The 18,396-nt window shown below is 63.0% G+C and overlaps 1 protein-coding gene and 1 long non-coding RNA gene across 2 annotated transcripts in view; one reads left to right on the top strand and one right to left on the bottom strand.

Annotated features, from left to right (window-relative positions):
* The window catches only part of LOC123588709, a 26,758-nt gene extending 10,955 nt beyond the window's left edge, over positions 1-15,803 (bottom strand). Inside the window, exons 1-2 of the long non-coding RNA XR_006707984.1 lie at positions 15,700-15,803; positions 3,850-3,857 (exon numbers count right to left, since the gene is read on the bottom strand). This is a non-coding gene — a long non-coding RNA (uncharacterized LOC123588709). The remainder of the gene's footprint in view (positions 1-3,849; positions 3,858-15,699) is intronic.
* On the top strand, positions 5,375-18,396 carry UBE2I (ubiquitin conjugating enzyme E2 I). Its single transcript, XM_045459829.1, has 7 exons — positions 5,375-5,520; positions 10,057-10,133; positions 10,321-10,404; positions 11,446-11,518; positions 15,205-15,314; positions 15,453-15,532; positions 17,780-18,396. The coding sequence occupies exons 2-7, from the start codon at positions 10,068-10,070 to the stop codon at positions 17,841-17,843; spliced, it is 477 nt and encodes a 158-aa protein (XP_045315785.1). The 5' UTR covers positions 5,375-5,520; positions 10,057-10,067; the 3' UTR covers positions 17,844-18,396.

The following is an 18,396-nucleotide window of genomic DNA, read 5'->3' as shown; positions in this document are numbered from 1 at the left end:
GACCCCCAGCTGTCCCTTCCCGCGCCTCGTGTCCCTCCTCGGGGATGGGCCAGCAGCGACCAGGACCCGGCTCAGCCGTGGGGACACACATCCTTGGTCCGGAGAATCTCTAGGACCTGGAGTCTGGGGTGTGGGGACCAAGCAGCAGGGGGGGGACACGGCCCACTGGCCGTGGAGCGCATGGCGTTTTCCTGTGGCACCGTCGGGGCAGAGCAATGTGTCCACAGACAGTTCTCAGGGGCTCAAGGAGCTTGTGCGAAATACCGGAGAACTAGAGGACAAAGGAGGCATTCTGGTTCCCAGTAAAATCCTGCTGACTGAAACAAGACAAGGGCCCCCCTTGGGGGCCCTCGTGGTTACGGTCACGGCTCTCCAAGCTCTGACAGCCCCCCACCCGCACCCCGCCCCCACGCCCCACAGGAAAGAAGCTGTGGACACAGAATCTTGGCAGGTGACTCTGTGTGGCTGCAGTCAAGGAGCGCGGCTGGGTCTGTGCCGCGTTTATGGGGGCGCAAGGCCCAGGGGCTGTGATAGAAAGTCTCCGTTTAACACACACTTATTGACCTGGATCGGTGAGCAAACACAGGAACAGCCAGGTCAGAGGGTGCCTGTGGCTCCGTGTGGGGCAGGGTCAGACCTGCCTTGCCCGCCACGGCCACCAGGGCAGGGACTTGGGGGCGCCTGGGCCACGAGACACGGAGACTCATGGGAGTAGCCCCAGCCAGGTGAGTATGCTGTTCCTGTCTTCCACGCACCCCCACCCCCGCATATTTTGAACTCCTCCCCCACCTGGGTGCAGGTGGGGAGGCAGACCCCCACACAGGGTTATAGCGCAATGGGGAGGGCCTTCTGGGATGCTGGGTTCAGAGCAGGGAGGAGGGGAGGTGGGAGCCATCAGGCTGCAGGGTCTGGAGGCAGGAAGCGGTGGGCTGGGGCCAAGACCTTGGTCCGGGGTCCTCGTGTCCCTGTTTGAGGCAGGGCCGGCTGCACCACAGGACAGAGAGGTACAGACCTGACCGGCCCAGCCTAGGGGGGGCGAGGACCCACTCCGGCAGTGGCTCTGGGGTCCTCGGAGCCCCCCCCCCCAGCCCCCGTCATTTGGACCGGGGGGCGGTGGAGTGGGAGAGGCTCAGGCTGAGAGAGGCCTCTGGAAATGTGTGCCTGCAGGGCGTGTGGAGCCCGGTCCCCCCTCGGTGTGTCCAGCTCCCTCCCTCGGCATCCTGGGCGGCAAGCATGTCTCCCATCCTAAAATGAACACGAGGCAACCCACTTCTCCTTGGCCCCACGTTCCACACACAGGGAAGAGTTGAACGCCTGCGCGACCAGGCGGGCAGGCCCCGGGGGAGAAGAGGCACCCTCCCCCTGCCCCGTGCACCCCGCTCCATGGCCTCTTCCGTGGGTTGGGAGGCTGGGGACCAAACTCTGCTGGTGCCAGGCTCATGCTGCCCAGTCGTGGGAGACGCCCCAGCCCCACCAACCCACCCTCGTATCCTCTACTCGCCACGGCGCTGGAGGCGATCGGGTGTTTCCTACACGGGTCGCGGAGCTCGCCGCTGGCCGGGTCAGAGCGGACGCCACGCCCCGTCACGGTCCCCACCACCCAGCGGCTGGGAGGGACACACAGCAGGAGGTCTGCCCACCGCCAAGCCTGGTCTCAGCCTCTCCCCCAGGTGACAGTGGTTTGCAGCGATGGGCATCCAATGACCATCTGCCTTTCTCCTTTGGGGCGGGAAGAAGAAGTCAAACCCACAGGTCACGGCACAGAGAGAAGGTCCCGGACTTGACTCCTTCTAATCTAACGTACAAACCATCTGGGGGACAGGGATGAGCAGGCTTGGGGACCACTGGCCTGATGGGGAGGGATCATTATACCTTCACGCGGCCCCAGGATCCCAGATGGGGACGTCTGGAAGGTGCCCTCTGTGTCCTGTGGGGCCAGGCTAAGGGCTGAGGAGCCTGGGGGCAGGGGGCGCGGTTCCGAGGGATGCCCTGGCCCTTTGAGGAACTTGCAAAGGGAGCCCCTGGCCATCTGCATGTGTCCCCCAGAGCTGGAAGAAGGCTCCTTATCCTCCTGGAATGGCCCCCGGAGCTCGAGAAGGCAGGTCCAGCCCCAGGCCTTACTCCTTCCAGAGAATATTTTCTCCCGTAGTTTCCTTCGATGGGCAAAAGTTTTCAACATTGATGAAGCCCGATTTATCTATTTTCTCTTCACTGGCCTGTGGTTCTGGTGATTTCCCCAAGAAATGATGGCCAGACCCAGCGTTGTGAAGGTTTTCTCCTGTGTTTCCTTTTAGTTTTGTATGTGGTGTGAGGTAAGGGGTCCAACCTCACTCTTTTGTGTGTGGATCTGTTTTCTTTTCAACCCAGCCCCTGGAGCAGCGGGCCTCCGTGCCCACAGCTTGGCCTCTGACAGACAGACACCCAGGGGAGCAGCGATCCTGCCCCCACTGCAGGCAGCTCCCAGCCACACCGCCCCCTCCTCGTGGGGTGGGCGTATGGCCTGGCATGGCCGACCAGCATTCTTCCCCCTCGGGGTTCTACACTCACTGATTCTGCACAAAGGCCTCATCCCCTCCAAGACTCAGTTTCTCCTTTGTACCCAGGAGCTGGACCCAACCAAATCCCGTCTCTCCTGCTGGAACTGGCACATGTCGAACACGCAGCAAAGTCCCCGGCACCCTGGCAATGTCACGTACGGTCCAGCCCAACTATCCGTTCCATCCTGTCCCCATGCCAGCCTCCCCTGCTGGTGCTGCCCCAGCCACACGGGTCTCTCCCTGCTCAGCCTGCTTCCCATTCCCTCTGCCAGGAAGTATCGTCCCCCAGCATCCCCACAGCCGGGTCCTGCTCCTCCTTCAGGACTTAGTTTGGATGTCCCCTCCTCAGAGCCCCCCGTGACCCCCCTATCTAAGCCAGGTGTGTGTCCCTTAGCTGCATGACAGCTCGCTGCACGCTTAGTGGCTTTAAACAAGGCACTCTTCTTACGTCAATTTCCCACGAGAATGCCCTCATCCGAGGCGCTTTCTTGCTGGCTGTCGCGGGGGCCATTCTCAGGTCCTAGAGGCCGCCCCACTCTTCCTTGCCACGCGGCCCAATCTACACCATGCCAGCGTGCTTCTTCAAGGTCAAAGTCAGTGCCCTGGGTAAGTGTGTGAGCTGACTGATGAAAGGACAGCCGGGGGGCCGTCACCGAGCATGTGTGTGCCAGAGTGTGAGCTCAAGGAGGCTTTGCGTTGACGATACCCGATCGGAGGGAGCCTTCTGCCCTCCCTCCCCCTGCCCTCCTCCAACCCGTCCTCCAGCTAAATGCCCCTTCCTTCTCCACCAATCTTGACTCTCCTCCCAGCAGGAGAGCCACTCTCCACCAGGGGGACAGTTCTTACTACTGGTTGATAACTTGTCCACCAGGGCCAAGGGGCCACATCTCCCCATCTCCGGGTATCCCCTCACCACACGTAAAGACAGGACCTAGTCTTACGTTTCCTGCTCCACAACCTTCCATGGGTCCCCGTGGCCCACAGGGTCCGGCCCAGGACACACACCACATTGGTCACCTCCCCCAACTGCACCCCTCATTACCCCGCTAGGCCACCCCCATGTGGCCAGCCCTGCTCTCCCTGCCCTCATGTGTGCTGAGTGCACAGGAGCCCCTGGTTCTCCTCTCTCCTCCAGCAGCCACCACCTTTTAGTGGCTACGCTATTTGTTGGGTGCCTTCCTCGTGCGACCCTGGGTGAACTTCCCGGCAGAGAAAGACAGAACCGAAGCCCGAGCTCCTCCCCAGGAAGACAGTTTATGGAAGTGTAGCGAGTAGCCTCGTGCCCAGGCTCAGCTGCGGCTCTTGTTAAAACACACACTCCTAGGACCACTCAGAACTTCCGATCCCGGGTTGGGCCCCAGAGAACAGGTGTCTCCGGGGAGCCCCTGAGGATTCTGGCACCCGAGGTGGAGACCTGCAGCTGCCTGGGTGGAGGGGCAGAGGGGAGCAGCATGCCCAGGCCAGGCCCGTGCTGGGTCACTGAGGGTATCCAGGAGTGGGCAGCCCCTTTGGAATTCAGAGTCTGGGAGAGACCTGGAATTCTCACATTCTGCTTAGGGGGCCAGGCCCTCTGGCCTTTATCACCTGGCACCCGGTCACCATAGCCAGGCCCTAGAGGCCATTACTGATGGGGAGGTAACCTAGGCACAACCCGTCCCCAACCCAGCCATGCCCAGCCACCACACCGAGGGGACACCGCCCTCCCCCTGCCATCTGAAGGCTTGTGAGACGCCCTCATTTTACTCCCCAAGTAACAGGACGTCTGGAACCACATGCACTGAGCATCTGGTGGGCGCAGGACCTGTGGTCCCAGGTCCCGGGGGAAGCTGGCAGCCTCAGCACAGGGCCAACTAGGGGGTTCTGAGGGAAGGAGAGGGGAAGGGAGGGAAAGCAGGAGTGAATGAATGCAAGCCGCTCCCGCTGTCCAGCGCCCCCCACCCCATGCCGGGCAGCCGGGCCCAGGTGCCCTCCACCGGCCGCTGTCCAGGGCGGGGACCCGAGACACCTCCGGCTCCCTGACCCCAAAGCGCCCACGGGCGGAGCGGGCTGACCTTGGAAGGCACCCGCTCCCCACCGTGAGCTTGGGGTTTGGGCAGCGAGGCGGGCCCGACGGGGAGGTGCCCGGCGAGACCGGGAGGGGCCGGCGTTCGCTCCGGGCCGCCCGCCCCTCCCCCACCCGCCGGCAGCCCCGGCGCCCCGCCCCCCACCCCCCGGCCCGTCCCCGGGTTAGGGAGTATCCGCACTACTCCTCCCGTCGGTCGGGCCGGCACTCGGCCTCCTGTACCGGGTCAACTCATTGGGCGGCTTCGACGGACGCCCCGCCCAGGGCCCGGAACTGACCAATTGCAAGGGGTTTCACAGGGCGCCGTGCTCGGGGGACCGTCACCGTGCTGCGACGCTTCAGGGGATCCTTAGGCCTCGGTGATCTTTTCCGCCCGGCCCCTGGTCCCAGCCCCAAGGAGACCTCCGGGACCCGTGCCCGGAGAGCTGCCCGCACGGCATCCGGGGAGCCCTTGGAGATCTCGGCCTCCCCCTGGCCCCGCTGCCCGCCGGCGTGTCCTCGAGTGGACACACGCATCGCGAGGGGGAGTTTGTAGACGCTCCCTCCATTCGGGGACGCGGCTCCTTTAAGGGCGCAGGTGTCCGCGGCGCCGCCTGACTGGAAAGCCGCACCCGGATCCCGCTCCCGAGCAGGGCCCGGGGCGCGAGCGCGCGACAGCAGGGCGCCGGCGGCGGGCGGCGCGCGGCGGCGCGGGCGACGCGGGGCGCGGGGCGGCGGCGGGGGCGCGTGGGGCAGGCGCGCGGCGGGCAGGCCCCGCAGGCCCCGCCCCGCCCCGCCCGCCGGGGTCCTCGGAGCGCTCGGGCTGCGCGCGGAGCGGGCTCGGGAGGGAAGTCCCGAGACAAAGGGAGCGCCGCCGCCGCCGCCGCCGCCGCTTCCTCCTCCTCCTCGTCCGCCTCGCTCGCCGGGCCGCGGCCGCCCGAGGTGAGCGCGGGGGCGCGGGCGGGCGGGCGGCGGGAGGCGCGGGCGGGGGCCGGGCTCGGGGCCTCCGCCGCCGTCGGGCCCGGGCCGAGCGGGCGCCTCTTCACCCCCGGCCCTGCCCCGCGCCTCCGCCCCGGGCAGGCCCCGCTCCCCGGAACCGGTCCTCCTCGGAGCTACGGGCGTGCGGCCTCGGCCCCGGGCCCGGGGTCGCGTCGGGCCGGCCCCTCGGCCCCCCGCCGCGCGCCCCGTTCGGGAGCGGAGAGAACGGCCCCCTGGCGCGTGCTCGGCGGCGTCCCCGAGGTGCTGCTGGCAGCGGCCGCTGTTGACAGGGACGCGAGCCTGGGCCGCCCCGCCGCCGGGGCTCTTCTCCGCCCCAGGGAAATTCGTTTCCGGGGTCACGGTCTGCACACAGACCTGTGGCGCCTGGCAGCTGGGGCGAGCGTGCACGGCCGAAAGAGTTGAAAGTGGGGGGTTGCAACATCGCCGGCTCGTTTGGCGGGGGTCGAGAAACCAAAACAGTCTGAGTTTTCTTGTGCCTCTGAAGAGCTCCGCTTGCAGTTGGTGGGATCCCTCCCTGACGTTAGCGCTGCGCTCGAGGGAGAGTTTTCGTACGCGGTTGCTTTGTAGCCATCGAACGGAGGTCGGAACTGGTAGTTAACGTGAGTAGGAGGAAGCGAAGGGGATGGTTAGCCGGGCTCCTGACCGTGGCCTGCAGCTGCCCCGAAATCGGGACCACTTGGTCCGGCTGGTGTAGTTTGAAAATGTACTCAGTTCCTCGGTGTGTGAAGTTGTCCTTTTGTTTGTTTGGGAAGTCTGTAGTCCTAAGTGTTTCTCGCTCTTAAGGAAACACTTAAAAGGTGGCTTTTGGGTAGAGCGTCAACTTCACCGAAAGGGAAGATGGATCCTGTATTTGTCTCGCTTTGCTCTGGTCTTTGGTAGCGGGGGAGGTTAGGGATGAGTTCTTCTTGCTGTTGGACCTTTGTCCGGTGAGTCCTGGCATTAGGGACCTTGCTTCGGGAACAGCCTGGGGTCCTGGGAGGTGTGTTTCGAGAGAGCAGGGAAGCGCGGCCTCCGCAGGCAGCTGTGTCAGGTGCGCCGAGTTTCCTGCCCCACCCCACCCCCAGGGGGTGGGCAAAGGTGGTCCACCTAAAGCTGCAGAAATGGCTCTCTTGGCTTGGCGGGTGGATCTGGGACTCTGAATGAATGGATCCGCGCTGTGGTGAAAATGTAACAAACTGGCTGCTTTGTCCTGGCGGCAGGAGGCCAGTGGGAGTGGAAGCACCAGGTCTCTGCTTGGGACGGTGCAGGTGGGCACCTGAGGCTCTGCGACCCGATGGCACAAACCGAGTTTGCTGCCCAGTCCGGGTCCACCGGCCACCCCCGAGGAGGGGGCTGCGGGGACTTTGGTGGGCCCAGCCCTCATTACCTTCCACAAACCGGGACAAGCACATGCAGCCAGGCCCTAGGACTAGGTGACTCTGGCTGCTCTTCAGGGCAGAAGAGGTGGCCCGTGGCAGGGTTGTGACCCGCGGTGAGCCAGCAGACGGCACTCAGGGTCGCCCCCCTGGCCCGGCCCCGTCGCAGCCCCTCCAGAGTGCCCGGATTGTCGGTGTCCATGGCTCCTCGCTGTGGGGAGCGCTGGCCTGTGGTTTCACAGACCTGTTTTGTTGCCTGGCTGAGCTCAGACTGACTGGGGACCTCGCATGCCTTCGGTCACCGAAGCTCTGTGTGGGTTAATCCTGCAGAAGCGTCCTGCCTACTTGTGCTGTCTGCCCAGGGGGCGGGGGTGTGTGCTGCCACAGTGATCACTGCGAGGACGGTGGGGGGCATGGGGCCGCGGGCACTTGATTGAGAGTCCAGGGTGTCCCGTGCCCTCAGGGCTTCTGCAGGGAAGGGCATTTCCACTGACCCGGCTTGGTGCTGGGTCAGGTTCCGTGCAGAAGAGCCAGTTGAGGTGAAGGGTTTGAGAAACTTGGGGAAGTGAAGATTTTCAGGTGTCAGGGTCCCTGCCAGCCTCTGGCCAGAGAGCACCTTAAAGACAGACTGGGCTGTGCTCCCCTGTGCCCTGGCTCCCTGAGGGTACTCCGTCCACCTCATGCAAGCCCAGGTCCTCGTCTTCGGGATCCTTGCCCCCGCCTTGCCGTTTTCCCTGGGCCTCTGCCTCTGTCCCAAACAAATATTCCAGACAGGTGTGCTGTCCAGTGAAGGAGGTCCCCCAGGTGTTGCCCTTCACGGTCCCAAACCCCCATAGCATCGTGCTCCTAGCAGTCAGGTCTGCACAGGGACAGGGAAGGAAGAGGGCAGGCCGGAGCCCTGGGACGGAGCGGTGACAGAGAGGAGTTCTGGTTGGGGTCCCAGCATGGTGCTGTCTATTTTGGACTTAATTTTGCAGTCAGGGAAGGTTGGAGCCCATTTACAAGGTGTTCTGGGGTCAGTGCCACAGCCTGAGGTGGTGGCCGGGGTTCAGCCCGTGGGTCACGTCATCCTGACAGTTTCCTGAGTGGAGGACTTTGCTTTTTGACTTTTGCTTTTTCTTACAATAACAGAAACAAACTTTCTTAGTACCGGACCCCATCTGATTGGTCTGGTGGTGTGTCTGTCACAACTCAGCCGGCTTCCTGAGACCCGGGCCCATGGATGACCCCGGAGGCTGCGGTGCTGATGCCCAGGCCCCTCCTGCCCCTTTCCTGGGAACACAGTTGTCCAAGAGCCTCCCAAACCTGTAGTGCTGGGCCCCACCCAGAGTTCCCGACTCATGGCCCCGGGGCCTGGGGACGTTCGTTTCTGACACGCACCCAGGTGACACCGCCACCCGGGCCTGCCTCTGCTGAGCTGGTGGCCTAACCGCTCCCGAGCTCCAGCGGGGTGGCGGGGCTGAAGGGTGTGAATTGGATTGGGTTGCTGAGGCGGGTGAGGGTCAGCCTGAGCCGGGCGGGGGGCTTTGCACAGGCGTAGCCAACAGGTGGGTGGTGGCAGCAGCCGAGAGGAGGCCATCCCCCGGAAGGCAGAGGGGGACGTGAGCCGGGTTCGAGTTGAGGCTCCATGCTTAACAGGCACGTTACCTTCTGGATCTTCACTTCGGGTCGTCCTGAGTCTGTGTTGAGCCCCGGGGGCGGTGGGTGAGCCTGAGCCGGGAGGCAGGGCTGGTTTCACGCGTTGTCATGCATTGTTGTGGCTGGAAGGTGGTTCTGACCCCGGTGGAGGGCGCCCCTGTTGTCCTCAGGAACGTGAGGTGTGGTCCTTTCGCCCACAAGAGCAGAGAGGAGACGCTCTCCTTGGAAAGCTGAGGGGCTGAGGGTCGGGACAGGCTAGGGGACTCCCTTTTTGTCTCGTTCAAGCCTTGTTTATGTTTCCGTGGACTTTGAAGACAGACGTAAGGCCAAATTCTCTAGCAAGGTTAGTGACCTCTGAGGGTAGAGGGAAGTTGGGGCTCCGGCCCCTTAGGCTGTGCGGGGTGAGCAGCACCCTGGAGACCCTGAGAGGCAGCTCTCCCCGCAGGGAGCATGAGCCAAGCCGATGGCGGGGGTAGGGGGAGCTCTGGGCCACTAGTGGGGACCCTGAAGGCACCAGGCCTTGGGGGTCTGTGGTCTGGAGGTGACACCCAGAAGCGGGACTCTGAGCAACCCACTCTCGCAGCGCTCCTGGGACTGGCGGGCCCAGCGGGCAGACTGTCTACCTCTGGGCTTGCACGGGCGTCTTCTCCCCAGGGGTTCCTGGGTCCTGCCGGCCACCCCCCCCGCCCCGACCCCCGCTGACTCTCCCGAAGTAAATGGGAGAAGAGCCCTGATCTCTGATGTTCGTGGAGTGCCAGTGGATGGGGAGGTGCGGTGGGGTGAGAAAGCAGAGGGGATGGAGGAGGGTCAGGTGCTCTGGGCCAGTTGCAGTCTAGGGACTTGTGCACAACGCGGTGGGCTCGCTGTCTGACCTGGGGCACCTTTCTACTCGGTTTCAAGAATAAGAGTTACTCTCTTGGCCAGACCTGAATCTAAATTGTGAGCCCCTGATTCTACACTGGGGGCCTGATGCCCACCCCCCCAATCTCTGCATTGGCAGAGGGGAGTGGTCTGCCACTGCCCTGGCCCCCCACCCCGGTCCTCAGGCAGTGCTCTGGACATCCCCACCGTGTCCTTGCCTTTCCTGTGGAGACTGACGGTGGGAACCCTGTCGCTGCAGCCCTCTGCAGTGTGACAAGAGGGCAGGACAGGTGTGCGGGCATCTGCTGGGAATGCTGGTGAACCCTTCCTGCACCGCACATACCTAGGCCTGTGCCGTGGCCCCTGGGGGTGGGATGTTCACAGGGAAGGGGCCCCACGTGGAGGTGTTCTGGGTCTCCGGAGCATCCTGGCTCCCTCTTTCCTGGAGAGCCGCCTGCGGGAGGAGGCCAGGGTCGCCCCCTGGGGACGTGATGCCCAGGGCAGACTCCAGGCTGGGCGGTTTGCTGGGAGCCCGGTCTGTGTCAAGCTGGGTGAGCGAGGGGAGGGGCGGACGGCTCCTGCACTCTGCCTGTCCTAACCGCGTGCTCTGCCCGGTCTCTTACAGGGACTTTGAACATGTCGGGGATCGCCCTCAGCAGACTGGCCCAGGAGAGGAAAGCCTGGAGAAAGGACCACCCGTTTGTAAGGAAAGCTTTATTTCTGTGCGTAGCGGGGGGGCGGTTTCCCCCGGTGGAACCCGGGAACCCCATCACGCCTGCTCTGTTACACACTCTGCGCAGGGTGCCCTTGGGAGTCTCAGGACTGTTGTGCGAGCAGGAGGAATGAGATGCCGGAACGTTGATGTGCCTGTGTGGTTGTTTTCTCTCAGGGCTTTGTGGCTGTCCCAACAAAAAACCCCGATGGCACGATGAACCTCATGAACTGGGAGTGCGCCATTCCCGGGAAGAAAGGGGTAAGGGGCGCCACTCTGCTGACCTGCTTCTCCGGGGGAGGGGACAGGGTTGGGGTGACAGGTCATTCCCCCCCCCCCCCCCACCAGTCAGCTTTAATTCAGAAAGAAGGAGCTGTGTTGCAGGAGGGGCTGGGTGTGGCACCCCCACCGAGCCCGGGGGCAGACCCTGCTGCGTGTTCAGGGAAGAGGAGCCTTGGGACACCCTGGAGAAGGGCCCAGACGGAAGGAAGGGCCTTCCCGTTTGTCCTTCAAACCCGCTGCAGCTGAAGTAGCCAGGATATAGTGACGCTCGACCTGGTGTCTTTGAGCCTGGGGCAGGTAGCGGGGGGTCCAGTCAGGGCCAGCGTATTTGAAGCATTTGGGAGTCAAGGTCTCCAGCAGCCCCGCATCCGGCTCTTTCTGGGTGACCCCAAAGCCAAGAGGAGACCCCCGAGGTGACCTGGTTACACCCCGGCCTTATCGCCTTATCGCCGCCACGTCCCTCCACCCGTGGCGTGGCGTTTGCGTGAGCTCAGCCTGGTGCTTCCTGACAGCCTCCTCACCCGATGCTAAGCTGGCAGGATTAGGACTCGGCTTTGTCCGCGGACGATGTGGTCTGCTTTCTCCGTTTGCCACGGCTCCGTGGAGGGCCGGGCCCGCACCTCTGCCTTTGCTAAGCCCATTCTCGGCCCATCGTCTGAGGCTGAGGCCGGTGCGCCGTGGCCTTGTCCCTCCCGGAGGAGGCTGGGGAGGGCTGTGTTGGTGGAGCTGGCGACAGGGGCCGCTCAGGTGGAGATCCTGACCCCCGATCCTGGGTCACGGGGGGGGGCCTGCCGGCCCCCGCCTGTCTTCCCGGAAGCCTAGCTCCCGCCACGCTCCTCTCCGGGGATGGCTCTTTCCGGCCCCCTCAGGGCCCGTGGCAGCCCCCACGGTCCCGTCGTGGGGACAGCCGGTCGGTTTGTGGGGCGGTGCTGGGGGCGTGCGGCAGAGGCCCGTTCCTCCGGGGCTCAGCCCGCGGCGGAGGCCGGCGGCACGCCTGACTGCACGTTCGTTTCCCCGCAGACCCCATGGGAAGGAGGCTTGTTTAAACTGCGGATGCTTTTCAAGGACGACTACCCATCCTCACCCCCAAAATGTAAGTAGAGCGAAGCCCTCGCGACGCCGTCTGCTTCCCCACGTTTGCCGTGCGGCGGCCCCGGGGGCTCTGACCCCTGGAGGCCGTGGACTGGAGCCGGGTGCACGTGGCGGGCGTAGTCTCGGGTGCCGGCTGTGATCCACCGGGAGGCTCCTGGCCCTGAGTCCCTGTCGGGGATAAGGCGCCACCACTGTATGCCCTCGCTAGGGATGGGCGTCACAAGGACCACGGTCCGGAACCCCACCTCTCGCAGGGTTTCCTTCCCTGACCCGTTGTCACCGCACCCGTTTGTTAACACTCCACATCCAACTTGTTGGCTGCGTGCCGCCTGGATGGATAAGTCTCCGGAGAAGGCTGTGGGAAGAAAAGGCCGAGGCCGTCTTTAACGTCGTGCTACGGTTATGTCATCAAAGTGCGCTTTCGCGAGACTCAGGACGGGAGGAGCACCAAATTCCTCCCCGCTTGCAGCTGGAAACCACCAAAACCGGTCCGTGGTTGGTTAATTAAATGAGTGAAGGCGTGCCTCGTTGTGTGGAGAAGTGTCCCGCACAGCACGTGGCCACCAGGAATGGCCATACGGAAACATCTCCGCTGGGTTAGTAACTCGGAAAGGTAGAAGAACGTTTTCCATCATAACGGCGTCTAGCAGAAGAGTTTTAAGCACGGATAATTAGCAGGGTGACCCCTGGGATGGAGACTTTTCATTTGGCTGGTTCTTTGCTGTTTGAATTGTTTCTGCCGCGTGGAGGTGTTGCGTTGAATAGTAGCTCTGATTAAGAAACGAGACCGGTCACGGCTGCTTTCGTCCCTTGTGTTCAGCTTGATACCTGAATTCCAAGCGGACTTGACAAGGCAAAAACAAAAATCCCAGCCGAAGAGCGGGAAGGGAAGACGGGCTGCAGATGGTCTCGCCTTTCTTTGTAGATCTTTTTGGTAAGGTTGTGCAATAAAGGATTAACCTGCAAAAAACCTATTTTCAGCATGATTGCAACAAACGGAAGTGTTTGACCCCGACCGTTTGCAATAGTATCAAATCCAAGTGTGGAAGTTTTTGTGGAAATCGTCATACAGATTCTAGAAGTCAGGAGCACGGAGAGCAGCCGCGGCCCTTAGAGTGCCGGGGGTGGTCGGGGAGGCCGGGGCTGAGGCGCGTCGGTCCAAGGGCACCCACACCCGTCTGCAGGATGGGCAAGATGTAAACCGGACAGACCTGCTACGGGGACACGGTGACTGGGACGCAGGCCTGCCGGGCAGAAGCCACGCGTGCCACATGTTTATGACATGGGCGCAAGGCTAGTCCGGCGAATGGACCGGGCCCACAGAGTATCCCTGCGGAGGAGACAGGAATCCGCCCCCCTCACCCTAGGTAGCCTTCCAGATGAATCTCGACATCCAGTGGAAAGAAGGAACGGTGCGGCTTCTAGAAGAAGATCGGTAGATTTCAGCAGCGAGGCACAGACAGTGCTTTGGCCCCGTAGGCAGAACATCGCTAACGGGGCTACGTCACACTGAGCACCACGTGTTCACCAGGAGAAGCCAGTGAGGGAGACAGATGGGAGCACACGCCCTCCCCCCCCACCGGCCAGCACTGACCCTGAAGCGCAAAGGGCGTCGGCACGCCAGTAAGGAAACCGCAGGCGCTGTCGGGCCACACGGGAGGCTGTCCCCTCTTGTGCCCGCAGCGTGGGAAGAGGTGCCGACGTCATCTCCCGCGGAGGGGCGGAGCGGCGGGGCCCTCAGACCCCACCGCAGGTGTGGATTTGCACCGCTTCCCCTGGAGAGCTGTCCCCCGAGTCTGCGGAAGCTGAAGTTGGGTCTCTCCAGGACCCGGCTGCTCTGCTCAAGTGACGCGCACGCGCGCTCACCGCGGGTGGGGACCAGCTTGGTCACGGCAGCCCCATCTGTAGTGGCCAGAAGCTGGAGGCAGCCAAGTGTCCCCGGTCCAAAGATGGGCGGGGGCGCCCCGGGGACCCAGTCAGTTAAGCTCCGACTCTTGATTTCTGCTGGGATTGCATCGACAGCCTGGAGTCTGCTTCTCCTCTCTCTGCTCCTCCCTCTGCTCACTCACTCTGTCAAACTTTAACGTATATTTTTGACAGAGAGAGATGGAGCACGAGCAGGGGAGGGGCAGAGAGAGGGGGACACACGGAATCCAAAACAGGCTCCAGGCTCTGAGGTGTCGGCACAGAGCCCAACGCGGGGCTCGAACCCACGAACCGTGAGATCGTGACCTGAGCCGAAGTCAGACATTTACCCACCTGAGCCACCCAGGCAGCCCTCACTCTCTCAAACGTTAAAAAAAAATCCAAAAAAGAAGAATGGGTAAACATTGGGGGACAGTCTACAGCAGCCAGAGGGAAGGGCCTGCAAGTACCTGAGACTGGCGTCTCCCAGCGTGATGCGGAAGAGCAGAGCCACACAGGAAGTCAGCGGCCGGCCCTGCGGCGGAGGGGGTCTCGGCAGGGGCTTCTCTGACTGGAGGAAGCCAGCGGTGAGCAGAAGTCGGGGTCGGGCTGGGGCGAGGCCGTGCCCGCCACGGCTGTGCTTTCCTAGGTGAGAAAAGAGATTGACCGCCCAGATGAAATTAAAATCAGGGACTTGTGCTGAGGAAGAAGCTGAATTCAAAGAGCAGAAAGGCGTGCTCGCGGCGGGAGCAGGTTCCCGAGGGCCCTTCCTGCGGGGGCTCGAGCCAGAAGGTGTGCAGCACGCCCACAGGTCAGGAGACAGACCAGATTAACGGGCGGGAGACGAGGCCGGGAGTTTCTCCAAGAAGCGGCCGGGGCGTCACAGTGAGTGAAGGTGCTCGCCGTCCGGAGTCCCCAGGGACGGCTGACCTCCGTGAGGCTGCCGGGGGTCTGGGATCGTGAAGCAGTGGGAGCTGGCGGTGGGCAGCACCTCCTCGCGGCCGGATGGACTGGCGGCGTCACGTAGACATGTGCGCGCGTGACCCGTGAGCGCAGAGCCGGGAGGGCGCAGGCTGGACCCTGATGGCCCGGGGGGAGTCTCTGGGAGACTCCGGGGGCTGGTGCCCGGTGTGGTGGTGGTTCGGGAGTTCCGTCAAGCTGTGTGAGACCCATCGTACTTTTCGGGGCGTAATTAACGTTTTTAAGTGACGAGAAGAGGGGATGGTGCCCAGATAAGCATAGAGGAACGCCCTACCCTGTCAGCTGTGGTGACGGTCCCCGGGGAGCTTGAGGCAGTTTTCCTGCTCTTCTCTGTTGTAGGATTTCCTACGTGTGTTCATTTTTTAGAAAGAAGGAACTTTTGTTTTTTAAAAGAAAGAACGTGGGATCCTAAGAGCCTCTCTTTTTGGAGCAGAATTTTGTGCTTTGAAAATGGCCACTTGTTTGGAAGCAAGGCCTCCGAGTTTCTGCCCTCAGCTGTCCCCCCAGGACCGTCCTCACCTGCCGTGCTGCCTTGGGGAGGGACGTGAGGGGTGGGGATGCCCAGGACTCGGCTCCGTCCGCCCGCTGTCGGGAGGCAGGGTCCGGGCGAGCATATGGCTTCGCCTCCCAGTCCGGGAAAGGTGCACGCCTGCCCCCGCCCCCCACCTCCTGCCACCTCACGGCCACCGTCCTTCGCCAAATGCCTGGTGGCAGCAGGTTGCCCTGGTGCAGGGAGATTGCATCATCCTGCCAGACGACCGCTGCCGCCAGAAACACGTTTCCTTCTTCCCTGTGGTCCAGGCAAATTTGAACCACCGCTGTTTCACCCGAACGTGTACCCTTCGGGCACAGTGTGCCTGTCCATCCTCGAGGAGGACAAGGACTGGAGGCCGGCCATCACGATCAAGCAGGTACGGCATGCAGGGTGCTGGCCTCGGCCTTCCTGTGGGGCCAGAGGCCTGTGGTCTTTATCTGAGGCCGAGGCCGATGTCCCAGAAAAGCTTGCCTTTCAAACCGCTGACCCCTGTGTTCTCTTGTCTCTCACACAGATCTTGTTAGGAATACAGGAACTTCTAAATGAACCAAATATCCAGGACCCAGCTCAAGCAGAGGCCTACACGATTTACTGGTTAGTAGCGGTCTGGCGCTGCTTGCTGTGGCCACTCGCTGGCCTGCATGCGTTTCCCCGGAAGTCTGGTCCGGGCAGCCCGTAAGAAGGGGGAGCTGCAGGCTGGCTGTGGGTGGGAGAACCGTTCCTGCCGCTCCGGGCAGCCTTCGCGAAAGGCCCTGAGACACCAGCTGTAACGGGGAGACCGAGTGAGGCCGCCAGGGAAGCGTCTGAGGCCAGGAAGCAACCAGGACAGGCCCTGTAGGCAGCAGGAGCTGCAGGTGCAAAGGGCCTGTGGTGGGCAAGAACGGGTGAGCGAGGGCTGGCGTGGCCACGGTATTGTTGGGCGGGGTGGGGCGTGGCAGGAGGTGAAGGTCAGGTGATATGGGCCTCTGTTGGCCACTTTGTCCCTGAGAAGCTGTGGCTGGGCAGACCGTGCGTTTGGTGAATCTCAGTCCGGCGCAGAGGAAAGGGCCCCCAGGTGCGGGTGCCAAAGGAGGCGTTTCCAGTAGCGCAGCTCCCCGGGCCCCAGATCTCGTGTCACGGCTCTCCTGTGGCCCTGTTTCCCACACCCTCCTGGGCCTGCGTGTGGGCCACGGGGGAGTAGCCCTTCCCTGTGTGGCACTGTGGTGGCCGGTGAGTCCCGTGGGCCAGCGTCCACCACCTGTGCCGAGGGAGAAAGGCCAGGTGTGTCTTAGGGTGGGCGACAAGTCGAAACCTGGTGCTGTGAGCCTGGCTGGATTGTTAGCAGGGCAGAGGCCTCCTGGTTGTGGGGTCCGGCATCCCCTGGCCCTGCCAGCCAGCTTCCCCGCTGGTCTGGGAGGTGGGGCTTAGGCCTGGAGCGGGGCTCTGGGACCTGCAGGGCTAGCATACGGGGTAGAGGTCAGGCAGGGACGTGTTCCTTCCAGGGGACATTTCTGGAAGCCGTGGGTGCAGAGGGTGAAAGCCGAGGGCAGGACCGTTCTCTGGCCGCCCTGAGCAGCAGGCTAGACGTCCGATGCCTGCCTGCGGGCAGGAGCTTGCAGTTGATGGCTCAGGTCCCTAGGCCCAGGCGGGGCGAGGCCCGCATCCCCAGGGGCGTGTTCCCGCCGTGGCTCAGCTGGAGGTCACGTGGTCCCTTGGCAGCTGTGTGCCAGTGGCTCATGAGATGTGTCCCCCTGTTCTCCGCCCCCGGCCGGGCGCTGTGCGAGGTCACCACGACCTCCGTCTGCAGCAGCCCGCTGGCCCAGGCCTCTGTGAGGCCACTCATGACAGTACACGCAGAGTTCTCACGACACACCAAATGGTCTGCAAAGCCAAGGTCTCCGTGGCCTTCAAAGAGCTTGCTGCCGGCCCTGGCGTGCGCCTCGTTGCAGGGGTGATGTTTGCGGTGGCCGGTGGTGGCCACGGGCGCCATGGTGCCACTTGTGAGAGGCTGGCCTTTCCGTGCCTGTGTCCGTAGCTGCCGGGGCAGCAGCAGGCGCTGCAGGGTGGGCGGCCGCTCGCCTGGGGCTGCTGAGGGTCGTCCCCGCGGGGCCCGGGCTCCTGGCCGCCCGTCACGCCACCCCTCCTCTTCTACGATTTCTCCCGCCAGCGGCGTGCGCTGGAGCACTTCAGAGCTGACTTGACTGCCTTCTAGCTCCTTCCAGAGCCCCCTAGGCAGCTGCCTCCATCCGGGGGACCCCGGGGCCAGGCCGGGCTATTGGCTGGGGTGGGAGCTCACGTGGCGTGGCCCAGCGACAGAGGCTTGTCCTGTGGCCTCGATTCCTCGGCTCTCGTGGCCCTTTGTCCCTCCACCCTGGGAGCCCCCGCACACCCCGGGGCCTGGGCCACAGGCGACCCAGAGCAGCGCCCTGAGAGGCACGCTTGTGGAGAGCACGGCTTGGAGGGACCCCTCTCTTCCGGAGAGCACTGCACACTCCCAGGTGCGTCCCCGCTGGACGCGTGCTGTGCCTCGGCTCCTTGGGTGGGGGGGGGGGGGGGGGTCCCCAGACCAGCCCTGGAGGTCATGGCGGTCCCCTGGAGCCCCGTGGGGAAACCGGCACCAAGTCCTGTCCGCCTGGCCAGCAGAGTGGTGCCCGGCAGTCTGGGTTCTCTCTCCAGAACCGTCGCTACGGTTTCAAACCGAGAGGTGCCGGTGGCCGGTCAGACTCGTAAACTTCGCTGCGCTGCCCCCACCCCCGCCCCACCCCAGGCCTTCCTGACCGCGAGCTGCCCTCTGAGCCCGCCCGGCCCTGGGCCCCCGAGGGGGCTGCACCTGCTGACGTGTCTCTCTCTTGACCTTCTCAGCCAAAACAGAGTGGAGTATGAGAAGAGGGTTCGAGCACAGGCCAAGAAGTTTGCACCTTCATAAGCGGCGACCGCGTGGCAGCGTAAGAAGGAAGGGATTGGTCTGGCAAGAACTTGTTTACAACATTTTTGCAAACCTAACGTTGCTCTGTACAATTACTAGTCGCCTGGGGAGGGTTGGGCGGGCGCCACTTTCCATTTCCGCCACCGGTACACAGTCCTCGACTCGCTGAATTGCCCGGTTTTTCATACAGGGTCTCTTCCTTCAGTCTTTTGTATTTTTGATTGTTATGTAAAACTTGCTTTTATTTTAATATTGATGTCAGTATTTCAACTGCTGTAAAATTATAAACTTTTATACTTCGATGAGCCCCGAGGAGCTAGTTTCCTAGTTTCCTTTGCTCGCGGATGCAGGCATGCTTCCCACAGTGTAGAGCTACGCCCGGCCTCAGCTGGCCTCCCTCCCGCCTCGGTCTCCGCGCACCCTGGGTTGTGTTGCTTACGAGCCTCAGATCCAAAGTCAGCCGGCGTCTCGTTCCCGCATCACTTCCTTTGTGTCTATATGGCGTTTTGTCTGTGTTGCTGTTTAGAGTAAATAAACTGTTTATATAAAGGTT

Source organism: Leopardus geoffroyi, chromosome E3 (assembly GCF_018350155.1).
Source record: "Leopardus geoffroyi isolate Oge1 chromosome E3, O.geoffroyi_Oge1_pat1.0, whole genome shotgun sequence".
NCBI lineage: Eukaryota > Metazoa > Chordata > Mammalia > Carnivora > Felidae > Leopardus > Leopardus geoffroyi.
This window is presented reverse-complemented; position numbering and strand designations above follow the sequence as displayed.

Bases quoted from the DNA above. Each gene is read 5' to 3' on its own strand.
- UBE2I (XM_045459829.1), top strand. From the start codon at position 10,068: ATGTCGGGGATCGCCCTCAGCAGACTGGCCCAGGAGAGGAAAGCCTGG. The intron at 11,519-15,204 runs GTAAGTAGAGCG...CCTGTGGTCCAG, and splicing joins CCCATCCTCACCCCCAAAAT to GCAAATTTGAACCACCGCTG. The intron at 15,315-15,452 runs GTACGGCATGCA...TCTCTCACACAG, and splicing joins CGGCCATCACGATCAAGCAG to ATCTTGTTAGGAATACAGGA.